The sequence below is a fragment of the Macaca mulatta genome, chromosome 6, assembly GCF_049350105.2.
Source record: "Macaca mulatta isolate MMU2019108-1 chromosome 6, T2T-MMU8v2.0, whole genome shotgun sequence".
NCBI classification, from domain to species: domain Eukaryota; kingdom Metazoa; phylum Chordata; class Mammalia; order Primates; family Cercopithecidae; genus Macaca; species Macaca mulatta.
In genome coordinates this window covers 155,030,159-155,043,914 of record NC_133411.1, presented here as the reverse complement: position 1 = coordinate 155,043,914, position 13,756 = coordinate 155,030,159, and the positions used below count along the sequence as shown (strand labels likewise).

The 13,756-nt window shown below is 38.7% G+C and overlaps 1 protein-coding gene across 2 annotated transcripts in view; it reads left to right on the top strand.

Moving 5' to 3' along the window:
* Positions 1 to 13,756, top strand: part of LARS1 (leucyl-tRNA synthetase 1) — a 67,966-nt gene that overhangs the window by 24,332 nt on the left and 29,878 nt on the right. For both annotated transcript variants that reach the window (XM_028849818.2, XM_015141125.3), the window contains 9 exons: positions 2,831 to 2,918; positions 2,996 to 3,072; positions 3,568 to 3,621; positions 5,093 to 5,233; positions 7,360 to 7,437; positions 12,211 to 12,296; positions 12,383 to 12,448; positions 12,570 to 12,652; positions 13,370 to 13,508. In XM_028849818.2, the coding sequence (XP_028705651.2) occupies positions 2,831 to 2,918; positions 2,996 to 3,072; positions 3,568 to 3,621; positions 5,093 to 5,233; positions 7,360 to 7,437; positions 12,211 to 12,296; positions 12,383 to 12,448; positions 12,570 to 12,652; positions 13,370 to 13,508 (812 nt within the window). The remainder of the gene's footprint in view (positions 1 to 2,830; positions 2,919 to 2,995; positions 3,073 to 3,567; positions 3,622 to 5,092; positions 5,234 to 7,359; positions 7,438 to 12,210; positions 12,297 to 12,382; positions 12,449 to 12,569; positions 12,653 to 13,369; positions 13,509 to 13,756) is intronic.

The following is a 13,756-nucleotide window of genomic DNA, read 5'->3' as shown; positions in this document are numbered from 1 at the left end:
TTTGTGTGTGAAGAAAGTCTTCGTTGATATTAGTTAAATCTGGACGGTTACACAACTCATCTACTTTATTTTATTTTTATTTGTTTTTGTAGACAGTTTTGCTCTTATTGCCCAGGCTGGTGTTCAGTGGCACAATCTCAGCTCACTGCAACCTCCGCCTTCTGGGTTCAAACGATTCTCCTGCCTCAGCCTCTTGAGTAGCTGGGATTACAGGTGTGTGCCACCATGCCCAGCTAATTTTTTGTGTTTTTAGTAGAGACAGGGTTTCATCATGTTGGCTAGGCTGGGCTCGAACTCCTGATCTCAGGTGATCCACCCGCCTCGGCCTCCCAAAGTGCAGAGATTACAGGCGTGAGCCACTGCACCCGGCCGCATCTACTTTATTATCCGTATTTCTGAGTGTGTTTAATTCCATTTAGTGCATGCTGATCTTTAGTATCTTAAATAATTTTTTAAAAAGAAAAATGTGAGTAGAGTACCATCTCAGTTCTTTTAAATTGAACTCTTTTATTTCTTGTTTTATACTTTCTTTTTATTTGATTGCAATATATTTACAAGTCCCAAAATTCAAAAAACACAAAAAGATACAAAAGTTTCCCATTCTAGAGGTAGGTAGTAATATCTATGTCTTGTATATCATGGAAATATTTCATGTATACACAAGCGAATATGCATATACTCTTTGTCCCTCTGTTTTTACACAAATGGCAATATGCTTTATATGCATTGTACCACATCTTGCTTTTTTATTTATATCTTGGCAATCATTTTGTCAGTACACAAACAGTTTCTTCATTCTTATTTTTTATAGCTACATAGTATTACATTGTTTGGCTGTACCACAGTTTACTTAACCATTCTCTATTAATGGACATTTGAATTGTTTCCTGCCTTTTTCTGTTAAAAGCAGCACTGCCACATCTCCTTAGTTCCTAATATTGGAATTTTGTCTGAGAAGTTCTTGGGAACAGTATTAGGGACACACATATTTTCCTATTCTTAAACTTTTCTCCCTGTTAATTTGAGCAAATTCTGGAGTGAGGGACATGGATGTTATAAATTGCAAAATAGTTTCAACCTTTAAAATAGTTATAATATTTAGCTGTTATCCATATGACTGCAAATTCTATAAAGGCAGGTTATGTGTATATATATGAATAAAATGGAATGGGTGGGAATTATGTGTGGAAAGGAAAAGCGTGTTCCTTAGCTAGAGCAAGCAGCTGCAAATTCTTTGTTGCCATCTGATAATCTGGGTCTAAAATTGCTTAATCTTTAGGATTTTTTCAAGTGAAATTAGAACTATCCTTTTACTTTGTTTTCATAATTACTATTTTAAATAGATACGTAGTACTCATTCTTGTTCCTGTAACATATTTAGTTAAATCATTTTTTCTATCATTGAAAGCTTTAGTTGTTTCCAGGCTTTCCTAGTATAATTAACTCAGCATTAACTCAGCATTGGGCAGACTTGTTTAAGAAAAAATAATTTGTTGTTGTTGAGTCTGAGTTACAGGAACATTCTGTGGCTTTTGCTGTGGATTCCTATATTTTCTTCAAGGAATACAATGTCACAAACAATGTATTAGTGTACTCATGTCATCACAACATTGACAGATTTAGTTATTATAATTATCAAAAATTATTTTTCCTGGACGGATGTGGTGACTCATGCCTGTAATGCCAGCACTTTGGCAGGCTGAGGTGGGTGGATCACCTGGGGTCAGGAGTTCAAGACCAGCCTGGCCAACATGGTGAAACCTCGTCTCTACTAAAAATACAAAAAGTACCCAGGCGTGGTGGTGGCTGCCTGTAATCCCAGCTATTTGGGAGTCTGAGGCAGGAAAATCTCTGGAACCTGGGAGGCGAAGGTTGCAGTGAGCTGAGATCGCACCATTGCACTCCAGCTTGAGTAACAAGAGCAGAACTCCGTCTCAAAAAATAAAATAAAAATAAAAATAATTATTTTTCCTCTAGTAGGTATAAAAGAATGTGTTTTGTTTTACTTCATGTGTATTTTATTTATATCCATTTCCTTATTTTTTTGAGACGGGGTCTCCCTCTGTCACCCAGGCTGGAGTGCAGTGGCGTGATCTTGGCTCACTACAACCTCCGCCTCCCTGATTCAAGCAATTCTCCCGCTTCAGCCTTCCAAATAGTTGGGACTACAGGTGCGTGCTGCCACGCCTAGCTAATTTTTTGTATTTTAGTAGAGACGGGGGTTTCACCACGTTGCCCATGCTGGTCATGAACTCCTGAGCTCAGGCAATCCGCCTGCCTCAGCCTCCCAAGGTGTTGGGATTACAGGCGTTAGCCACCGCGTCCAGCCTATATTCATTTTTTAATTGACAGAAATTGTATTTATGGTACACAACATGTTTTGAAATATATATACGTTGTGAAATGGCTAAATTGAAGTAAATAACAAATTCATATCTTACGTACTTATGTGGTGAGAAGAATTAAAATTTAAATCAGGTGCCGTGGTGCGCACCTGTAGTGCCAGCTACTTGGTAGGCTGAGACCTCAGGAGGCTTGCCTGAACCCAGGAGTTTGAGCCTGTAGAATGCTATGATAGCGCCTGTGAATAGCCACTACAGTCTAGCCTCGGCAACATAGCAAGGCCCTGTATCTTAAAAAAATCTGCACAGCAATTTTCAAGTATAAAATACATTGTTGTTGCCTAGCCACCATATTGTACAATATAGCTCTTGAATTTATTTCCATATATTTTTGATTACTAGCTTCTCAGGGCTTAAAATATTAACATAGTTTTAATTCTAATGGTCACAATGAATTCACCTTTTATATTGATTTTTTTCTTATGCAGGAAATTCTTGGTGCATCACTTTCTGCACCTTTAACATCATACAAGGTGATCTATGTTCTCCCAATGCTGACTATTAAGGAGGATAAAGGTAAAGAGTTTATTTCTAGAAATATTTTGGTAATCACGTTTTGGTTCTAGTTATTAATTCCACACTTTGTTTTATAGGCACTGGTGTGGTTACAAGTGTTCCTTCCGACTCCCCTGATGATATTGCTGCCCTCAGAGACTTGAAGAAAAAGCAAGTAAGTATCTGAGTTTCATGTTTGTATTTTGTCCTCACCATCTCATTGCTTAGGTACTGCGGAACTACACTGTGGGACTAGGCTAAAAAGCTATGCATTTATCTTTAAACTGCTACCTCTAACTTGTTTCTTGATGTTTATATATTTTCTGTGGTTTGATTTTTGAATTTGTTTCACAGAATTTTGAAAAAGTTTTCTGATATTCACATTTTTATTGAAATCTGGCATATGAACCTCAATGTAAGTGATAGGTGTATGTCTATGTACATTTTTGCTTTTGGCTGTGCAGTTTCATTTAGGCTGTTCACTATAACTTTAGCTATTAAATTTTTGAAGGTTATGGATCCCTTTTGAGATATTTGGTAAAGGTAGAAATTTGCCCTCTATGAAGAGAAGAACAAATAATAGTTTTAAGAAAGTTTGGAGGTTGCTTCTCTCAATGATTCTACCAGTGAAGTGTTGATCATTAGTATTAACTTGCAAATTTTTCTGTAGGCCTTACGAGCAAAGTATGGAATTAGAGATGACATGGTCTTGCCATTTGAGCCGGTGAGTACATAGATAATTCAGAATATTCACATCCATCTCTTTATCAGAAAAAAAGAAGAGCTGACATGTTTTCCTTGTAACAAAATTAATTGGTGGAGTATGAAAATAAGAGAGAGAGTTTGCTTAAGGATTTACTCACTTTAATTTGATACCTGCTATGGTAGATAAGAGTGAAAGGAAAACTAACAAGCATTTTCTTACTACCTGGCCCCTGCAGTTCGGGAACAAATAGCTTTTTAGCATCTCCAGTTTTATAGTAGCTTGCTTTGCTAGTATGATCAATTTCCTGGCTTCTAAAGACAAAATTTTGTTCTTTTCATGAATGTTTATTTGTAACCATAATAACTTTAACAAAATCCTGTACGACTCTGTTTTATGTTTCTTGTATTTTCATGTTAGTGTCTATAGAAGAAAAACTTTTAAATTACTAGCAAATGATTTTCATTTCATGAAAGATCCAGAGGAATTAATGTAAACCAAAAGCATAACCATCCATGAAACTAGTTGTTTATATCAGCAGTCCCCAACCTTTTTGGCTCCAGGGACTTGTTTCGTGGAAGACAGTTTTTCCATGGACTGTCAGGGTATGGTGGGGGAATGGTTTTGGGATGAAACTGTACCACCTTAGATCATCAGGCATTAGATTCTCATAAGGAACATGCAACCTAGATCCCTCCATGCACAGTTCACAATAGGGTTCATGCTCCTATGAGAATCTAATGCCACCCATGATCTGACAGGAGGTGAAGCTCAGGGGGTGATGCTCACCTGTTGCTCACCTCCTGCTGTGCAGCCTGGTTCCTAATGCCACGGTCTGGTACCGGTCCACATCCTTGGGGTTGGGGACCCCTGGTTTACATCATTTTGCTAGTTTCAGCATGAATTACTTAGATAATTATATGCCAGTGGAGGATAGAATGCTGGGAAAGGTGTGTGTGGTGGGGGAAGGGCATTGGGGTTGTTGATACACAGAGTATGGGTGGTTCCTGTGGAGAGTAGGAGGACAAATTTACATCTGGAAGTTAGTCACTCTGTGATTACTTAATGTGTGGCAGTGTCATAATGATATATACAATCTGAAATGACTTAATTGGACATTAGAGGCAAAAGGACTTGTGCCCTGTAGACCTATGTGTTCAGTCAGTGTGAACACGTTTCTTTTTTTTTTTTTGAGACGGAGTCTCGCTCTGTCGCCCAGGCTGGAGTGCAGTGGCGCGATCTCGGCTCACTGCAAGCTCCGCCTCCCGGGTTCACGCCATTCTCCTGCCTCAGCCTCCCGAGTAGCTGGGACTACAGGCGCCCACAACCGCGCCCGGCTAATTTTTTGTATTTTTAGTAGAGACGGGGTTTCACCGTGGTCTCGATCTCCTGACCTTGTGATCCGCCCGCCTCGGCCTCCCAAAGTGCTGGGATTACAGGCGTGAGCCACCGCGCCCGGCGTGAACACGTTTCTGATTGCTGTTTGCTGCAGGTGCCAGTCATTGAAATCCCAGGTTTTGGAAATCTTTCCGCAGTAACCATTTGTGATGAGTTGAAAATTCAGAGCCAGAATGACCGAGAAAAACTTGCAGAAGCGAAGGAGAAGTTATATCTAAAAGGATTTTATGAGGGTGTAAGTAATAATTTTTTTTAGTTTTTATTTGATTTACTCCATGCTCTGTGATTTTCTTAATTAGAAAAAATGTAGAAAAATTTAACATAGTTTCAACTATACATTGATTTGAGAGCTTAATATGAGAATGTATTCTATTTCCAAATTTCTATCTTTTGTTTTTGTCATGTCCTTTGCCTAAAAGCATTTTCAGAAATTCTTTTTTGTGCCCTCTAGGAATCTCTGTGGAGTGAATTTCTTGACAAGATATTTCAAATTAGTTCATATTATGCAGTAAACTTCAAAGGTTTATTGAATGGAGAATTCCTGGTCCCTTTTTTGCTCTTTTAGTTAGGGAGTTCATATTTTAGATAAGCAGTTTTATCCAGTCCATTAGTTTATTTATTAATGTCTACTAAGTGCCAGGTAAGTCCAACAAACATGTTCTGAACCATTCTTTTCTCCTAATTGTGCATACGTTAATGTGGTTTACATTTCCATGGAAAGAAGGCTAGGCTAGAGAACATAAAAATCCAAACAAGTTGTTAGGTGCTTCAGATTCAAATATTTTTAAGGACATCAACGAGAATGGTTTTTAGTTTTAGCTTTCCTACATTTTTCTGGATAACCAAGAATTGGTTATGTATCTTGTTTTGAAGTGACACATATTTTGAATGATGATAAAAGCCAACACTTATGCAGCACTCATATATTAATTTACTTAATTCTGAAAATAACCCCATTCTGAAGTAGGCACTCTTATCCCCAATTTACAGATGAGGAAATGGAGGCACAAAGAGATTAACTGATTTACTTGAGATTAGCCAGATAGTTAGCCAGTAGGAACTGGGATGCAAACTAGGTAGCCTGGCTCTGGGATTTGCGTGTGTGTGTGTGTGTGTGTGTGTGTTTGTGTGTGTGTGAGACGGAGTCTTGCTGTGTCACCCAGGCTGGAGTGCAGTGGCATGATCTCAGCTTACTGCAGCCTCCAACTTCCAGGTTCAAGAGATTCTCCTGCCTCAGACTCCCAAGTAGCTGGGACTACAGGCGCGTGCCACCACGACCGGCTAATTTTTGTATTTTTAGTAGAGGCGGGGGTTTCACCATATTGGTGAGGCTGATCTCGAACTCCTGACCCCAAGTGATCTGCCCACCTTGGCCTTCCAAAGTTCTGGCAGTATAGGCTTGAGCCACTGCACCTGGCCAGATTTTTTTTTTTTTGAGACGGAGTCTTACTCTGTCGCCCAGGCTGGAGTAGAGTGGCTCAATCTCAGCTCACTGCGACCTCTGCCTCCTGGGCTCAAGCAATTCTCCTGCCTTAGCCTCCCGAGTAGCTGGGATTACAGGCGCCTGCCATCACGCCCAACTAATTCAGATTTTTGTTCTTAATCACTACACTCATTAAATATAACTTTATAATGTTGGATTAAATAGATATTGAAGTATTTTGGTATGTTAGAGGTTTAGAATGTCAAAAGAGAATGCATGTCTTTTCTACCTAAGATAGAAACAATTTGAGAGAAATATAAGAGTCATGTAGATGAATATAAGAGTCATGGAGGTGAAAATATCTGCTTTATTACCAAAGAAAGCTGGAAGGGGATTGAGGCTTAATCGATGGCAACAATGGATAAGCTAATACTTTGCCCTAGAATGTAATTGGCCTACTGAGAAAAAGATAGAAGTGAAAGAGTAGGCCTCCTTCTAGGAGCAAGCTTTATCAGATGGCCAGGCAAAGAATACTCACTTGCAGCAGGTGGGTTTAGAAAGAGGAGCCTAATGAGATGAAGCCGAATATGCTTAGTTCCTTCAGAAACCACCAGGAATGAGGTGAGTGAGTGTAGTTGAATTCCGTCCATGTGGAAACTTAAAAAGAAGTGAAAGTGAGTATTCCTTCCTAATCATGCTCACACTAGGTATCTCAGTGATACATAGTGAGGTGGGTATCACTGACAGAATGATAAGTGTGTTATAAATATTAGTTATCCATGCTATACCAAAATGAAAACTTATTATAAATGTGATAAATTTCATACTAAAAATATTTCGGTGGGCAGAAGCAAATTTAGTTAGGGAAAATTAGGGAAGAAACTGAAGGCGGATTCTAACTGTTTTATATGTGTTTTTCTCCCTTCTCATCCTTTTAGATCATGTTGGTGGATGAATTTAAAGGACAGAAGGTTCAAGATGTAAAGAAGACTATTCAGAAAAAGATGATTGACACTGTATGTGATAGGCTATGCTCTGAAGGCTGTTTTAGGAGAGCTATTAGTTAATAGACTTGACAGTGTTATTAGCAGTGAGTTCTACAGTAGAACCTGGAGCTGTAATACAGATATAATATAGTTTTAAGGCAAAAATAGACCTATTTAGCAATTCATTTAACTTGAACATCCCATCTATAATGTTGATAAAGGTAGTGTTCTAAAGTTGATGTGTGCATAGCATATACAGAGAACTTTGATGATATTTCTGGCAGTGGCCATTTTAGATACTGGTAGTTACAACCCTTTCTTTCTCTCGTGTTTTTTACCGTCATCCTCCTCTAACTCCTCCATTTTTGTTATAACTCTCTTCTATTTAGCTGAGTTAACCCTTTACATTTTTATTTTTGACAACTTTGTATACCCATAATATAGAGAGACAATGGTCTTTTAGGCTTATTGAAATAAAAAAGCAGCAATTTCCTCATCACTTTTCCATAATTTAAATTTCTTTTCCTTGGGGGGGGTAACATTTAATCGTTTTAGTATTGATCTCCATCTCTTTTTTTGAGATGCAGTTTCGCTCTTATTGCACAGACTGGAATGCAATGGCGCTATCTCAGCTAACTGTAATCTCTGCCTCCTGGGTTCAAGTGATTCTCCTGCCTCAGCCTCCTGAGTAGCTGGAATTATAGGCGTGAACCACCATGCTGGATAATTTTGTATTTTTAGTAGAGATGGGGTTTCTCTATGTTGGTCAAACTGGTCTCGAACTCCCGACCTCAGGTGATCTGCTCGCCTTCACCTCCTAAAGTGCTGGGGTTACAGGCGTGAGCCACTGTGCCTGGCTGATCTCCATCTCTTACAGATATCTGATCTAAATGCTTCTAATGTGATTTTTTTTTTTTTTCATGGTTAGGTATCAGCCACTAACCTCCTACTCTTGGAAGAAGTAGGAGGAAGATCAAGGTTACACTCTTCCCCCTACTTTTTGTTTTCTCTAACGTCCCACATTTATTGGTATATACTACTCCATACCCTGTCTTCTCTATACACTGTAGTTATAAAAAATGTTAGATCAATAGTTATTATTTACATTTTTGAGACATGGCTCATCCATAATGTAGTGTACAATAATTTTTCATCCTCAGCTTTTGGTTTTCCCCGGGATTAATAATTATGTTTTTTAAAAATTCTTAATTTAAAATATACTTATCAGTACTCCATTTCTCAACTCTTTCCCAACTGTCTGTTTCTTTCCTTACTCAGGTCAAACACATCAGTGTGCTTTCAGTTCCACTCAGAGAAAGCTCTTCCAGAGCTCCTCTTGAGCTGGATCTCCTGTTTCCTTAATCCCATGTCTATGTCCTTCTTATATTCTTTCTCACTTTGGTGAAGATCTGCCTCTGATAGCTTTTCTGATAAAGGGTACCTGGAAGGTAAATTGTTATGACTTTTCAAGTGTGAAATATGTCTTCTATCTTTATATTGGATTGCCTGGGTATAGATTCTGGATTAGAAATAATTTTCCCTTAAAAACTTGAGGGTATTACCTCATCGTCTTTTGGTTCATTGATGCTATTTAGAAGTTGAAAACTCTGTGGTAGTGACTGATGTTTTTGTAAGTAACTTGTTTCCTCTGACTTTGGAGGCTTGTATAATCTTTTTTCTCACCGTGTTCTGCAATTTCATGATTTGCCTTGGTGTAGGTCAATTTTCATTCATCCTACTGGGTGCTTGGTGGGCTCCTTCAGTCTGGAAACTTGTGTACTTCAATTTGGGGAACACTTCTTGACTTTTTTCTTGATTATTTTTTCTTATTCTCTATTTTCACTTTTTGAATTCCTGTCATTCAGATATTGAACCTCTTAGATCCTGGCAGTCCTGTTGGTCCTCTTTGTGGGATAGTCCCTCATCGTTTTCTTCCAGAGCATTTGTTTACTATGTGCTTTTATGTACTATTTGTGTGTGTGTGTATGAATACAAATTTATAAAAACTTTTTTTAAAGAATCGTTGTATGGAAAATTGAATATGTATCACCCAGACTCAATAATTACTAATTTTGGGCCAGTTCAATAATTGATTCTTGTTTTCTGATTTTTTTTTTTTTTTTAAGAGACAGGGGTCTTGCCATATTGCCCAGGCTGTTCTGGCTTTGGGCTCAAGTGGTCTTCCCACCTCAGCTTCTTGAGTAGCTGGGACTACAGGCATGTGCCTCCATGCCTGGCTGATTTGTTGTAGGATGATGTTCTTGTTTCATAGACAAGACGTCTCTGAGGAAGACTGCTGATATATAATATATTTGGGTGTAAAAAGAAATGTTTTTGCATATGGGTAGGACTTGTCACTAGGCTTCACTGGGGGAGATCTAGAAAGGGCCATTTGGGCCTTGGGGCCTGGATGTTACGTTTTTTTTAGTGTTTGCTTTTGGGTTTGTTAGATTTCCCTACAGAAGATTCTGCCAATCTCTAGCTCAAAAGGTCTAAGTGGCCAGGCACAGTGGCTCACGCCTGTAATCCCAGCACTTTGGGAGGCTGAGGCGGGTGGATCACTTGATGTCAGGTTTGAGACCAGCCTGGCCAACATGGTGAAACCCTGTCTCTACTAAAAATACAAAAATTAGCCAGGCGTGGTAGTGTCTGCCTCTAATTCCAGCTATTCGGGAGGTTGAGGCATGAGAATCGCTTGAACCTGGGAGGCGGAGGTTGCAGTGAGCCGAGATGGCGCCACTCCACTCCAGTCTGGGTGACAGAGTGCTGTCTCAAAACAAACAAACAAGAAGTCTAAGCAACTGAGCATTTTGGGAGTTGGATGGGAGAAGATAGCTAGGAATGTGTACCAACATCTCGTGTGCTGACTTTCACTTAACTCCCCTACTTTTACTATGATACTTGGAACTTTGTCTCTAGTTCAGAGACTTTCTTTTACCTTTTCCAGAGAATTAGCCTTTTTTTTTTTTTTTTTGGTTCTGGTATAGGTAGGGGCAGTATATGGGGTTCTAACCTCTATTTTATTTTATTTATTTTATTTTATTTTATATTTTATTTTATTTATTTTAATCTTATTTTTTTACCACTTCCCAGATACCCACTTCTTTAAATGACTTTAGTTGGTGCTCCTCTTTTCAGTCTCACTTATCTCACCTTATCTCTCTTTTCTTTCTTTTTTTTTTTTTCGGAGTTTTGCTCTTGTTGCCCAGGCTGCTGGAGTGCCATGGCACAATCTTGGTTGGCTCACTGCAACCTCTGCCTCCCAGGTTCAAATGATTCTCCTGCCTCAGCCTCCCAAGTAGCTGGGCGTTACAGGTGTGCACCACCATGCCCAGCTAATTTTGTAGTTTTAGTAGAGACAGGGTTTCTCCACGTTGGACAGGCTGGTCTCGAACTCTTGGCCTCCCAAAGTGTTGGAATTACAGGTGTGAGCCACTGCACCTGGACCTTATCTCTATTTCTAGAGCTATTTAATGCCACCAATTTCTGAGACTCTTAGAGGTACTGGAGTACAGAGTGGATTGCTTTTCGGCTTTTTCTATTGTTGTCTTAGGATTTAGATAGCTTTTTAATTTTTGCTAATATATTTGTCATTCATGTTGCTTTTTTGTTTTCAGAATTCAGTTAATATTTTTTCTTCTCTCGTTCATTTTGACTTTGTAGGTTCATGCCATTTGTAAAACCTTCTTGTCTTTTTATTGGAATTTTGAACAGGAGTTAAATGTCTGTTTTTGATCTACCATCTTTAAACCAAAATCCCAGCTATTTAATTTCAGCATGAAGAATTGCATTAAAAACAGAGCAGTGAATCATTTTTTGAATAATAATGCTGAATTTTATTTTAAAAAATTATCCTAGCCTAAAATGTTTAGGGTCATCATAGCATTAAGAGAGATTTATATTTGGTAAGAAATCAAAAGCATCATCAATTTTCATGCTTAAAAGTATTTAGGATCATGATAGCATTAAGAAAGATTTATATTTGGTAAAAAATCAAAAGCATGGTCAGTTTTCTAGTGGAAATTTTTCATGGCACTATAAATCTTTAGTAACAAGATTTTCTATGTTTAGTGTTTGTATATCTTTTTTTTTAAAAGCAGTTTATAAGAAGGATGAAAAGCTGCCATAGGGCTGTGCACAGTGGCTCACAGCTGTAATCCAAACACTTTGGGAGGCTGAGATGGAATACTTGAGCCCAGGGATTCGAGACCAGCCTAGGCAATGTAGTGAGACCCCATTTCTATAAAAAAATTTAAAAATTAACTGGGTGGAGTGACATGTGCCTGTAGTTCCAGCTACTCAGGAGGCTGCAGTGTGCAGTAGAAGGGTCACATGAGCCAGGAGGTCGAGGTTGTGGTGAGCTATGATAGCGCCACTTCACTCCAGCCTGGGTAACAGAGCAAGACCCTATCTGTCAAAACAAAAACAAAACAAAACCAAAAAACACAAAACCCCAGAAAACTGTCATAGGAAGCCTAACCTTCAAACCATAGGATTCGAAACTGCTAACCATCTTCTGTGTTTTTTTCCTTTTTGTTCACTTTTTAGTCTTTCACTGAAATGAAATAATCAGTAGGTAGAGAAAGTGATCCACTTGATGAAGATTCATGCCTTTTTAAAAGCAAGTGTTACATAGAAGGAAAGGTAGAAGATAACTGACCCTGGGAAGCCGGGGAAGACATAATGAAAATGTGGGCTTTCAGTTATTGGTGGTATAGCATTTTTTTAAAGCAATTTTTATCCTTGAGGAATGAAGATTGATTTGACATAGTATCTAATATTTGTTTATTTACCTTCCTTTAGGGAGATGCACTTATTTACATGGAACCAGAGAAACAAGTGATGTCCAGGTCGTCAGATGAATGTGTCGTGGCTCTGTGTGACCAGTGGTTAGTCTCTTTTATAGCAAGAAAATTCCCCTAGTCAGTGTACTCATCTTTGACTTAAAAAAAAAAATCAATTTGTTCACTCGTAGGTACTTAGATTATGGAGAAGAGAATTGGAAGAAACAGACATCTCAGTGCTTGAAGAACCTGGAAACGTAAGATGGGAGAAAGTGATGAGGGAGGAAAAAGGAGATGAAAAATGTGGAAAAAATAAAGTTGAAATGCAACATAAAAGTGAACCAATAAAGATACACTTTGTCTTTTGCTGTTTTCTAGATTCTGTGAGGAGACCAGGAGGAATTTTGAAGCCACCTTAGATTGGCTACAAGAACATGCTTGCTCAAGAACTTATGGTCTAGGTAAACAAACCTGACATTTTTCTGTTTGGATAACTTTGCCAGTTACAAGGAAATATACGTTTTTACCTCCCCCCCCCTCAATTCTAGTGTTTTCTGAATTGAAAGCAAGAAGTTTTCTTTGGATGGTCAGGAAAACTAGGATATAGTCCACTATCATCTACTATGTGGTAGAAATATGCCTTCTCTAATCTGTATAGATTTTATGGTGTGTCTTTTTTATAGAGAGACTCCAAGCTTCAACCATTTGTCTTTTTTTTTTTTCTTTTATTGAGACAGAGTCTTGCTCTGTCGCCTAGGCTAGAGTGCAGTGGCGCGATCTCGGCTCACTGCAACCTCTGCCTCCTGGGTTCAAGTGATTCTCCTGCCTCAGCCTCCCGAGTAGCTGGGATTACAGGCAACCACCACCATGCCTGGCTAATTTTTTTTGTACTTTTAGTAGAGACAGGGTTTTACCATGTTGGCCGGTTTGGTCTTGAACTCCTGACCTCAGGTGACCCACCCACCTCGGCCCCCCAGAGTGCTGGGTTTACAGGCTTGAGCCACCGTGCCTGGCCCATTTTGTCTTTTATCTACCATTTTATTTTTATTAATTATTCAAGAATAATTTAAGAACTTCCTAAATAAGTAGCTTTGTAAATGCTATAGCCCTCTTAAAAATGTGGATTCTATAGATGAAATGTCTCTTAGGTTCCTCATGTGTTACTTTTTATTTTTCAGGCACTCACCTGCCTTGGGATGAGCAGTGGCTGATTGAATCACTTTCTGACTCCACTATTTACATGGCATTTTACACAGTCGCACACCTATTGCAGGGGGGTAACTTGCATGGACAGGCAGAGTCTCCGCTGGGCATTAGGTTGGTAAACAGATAAGGGAAAGGAGCATAATTTGTCAGTAAGAGTTGTGATATTTGATTTACATATTGAAATGTTTTAATAAGATTTATGTAGCAGAATTTTGTCATGATGTTTTTGCTTTTTTACTGTTGAACTGGGAAAAATTAATAGATGGCCCTTACTATCATCATCTATTCTTCATTCTTGTGGAAGCTGTTGTCCTTGTTTGTTCCTGTAACTACATTAAGAAAGAGATTCCTAATCCATC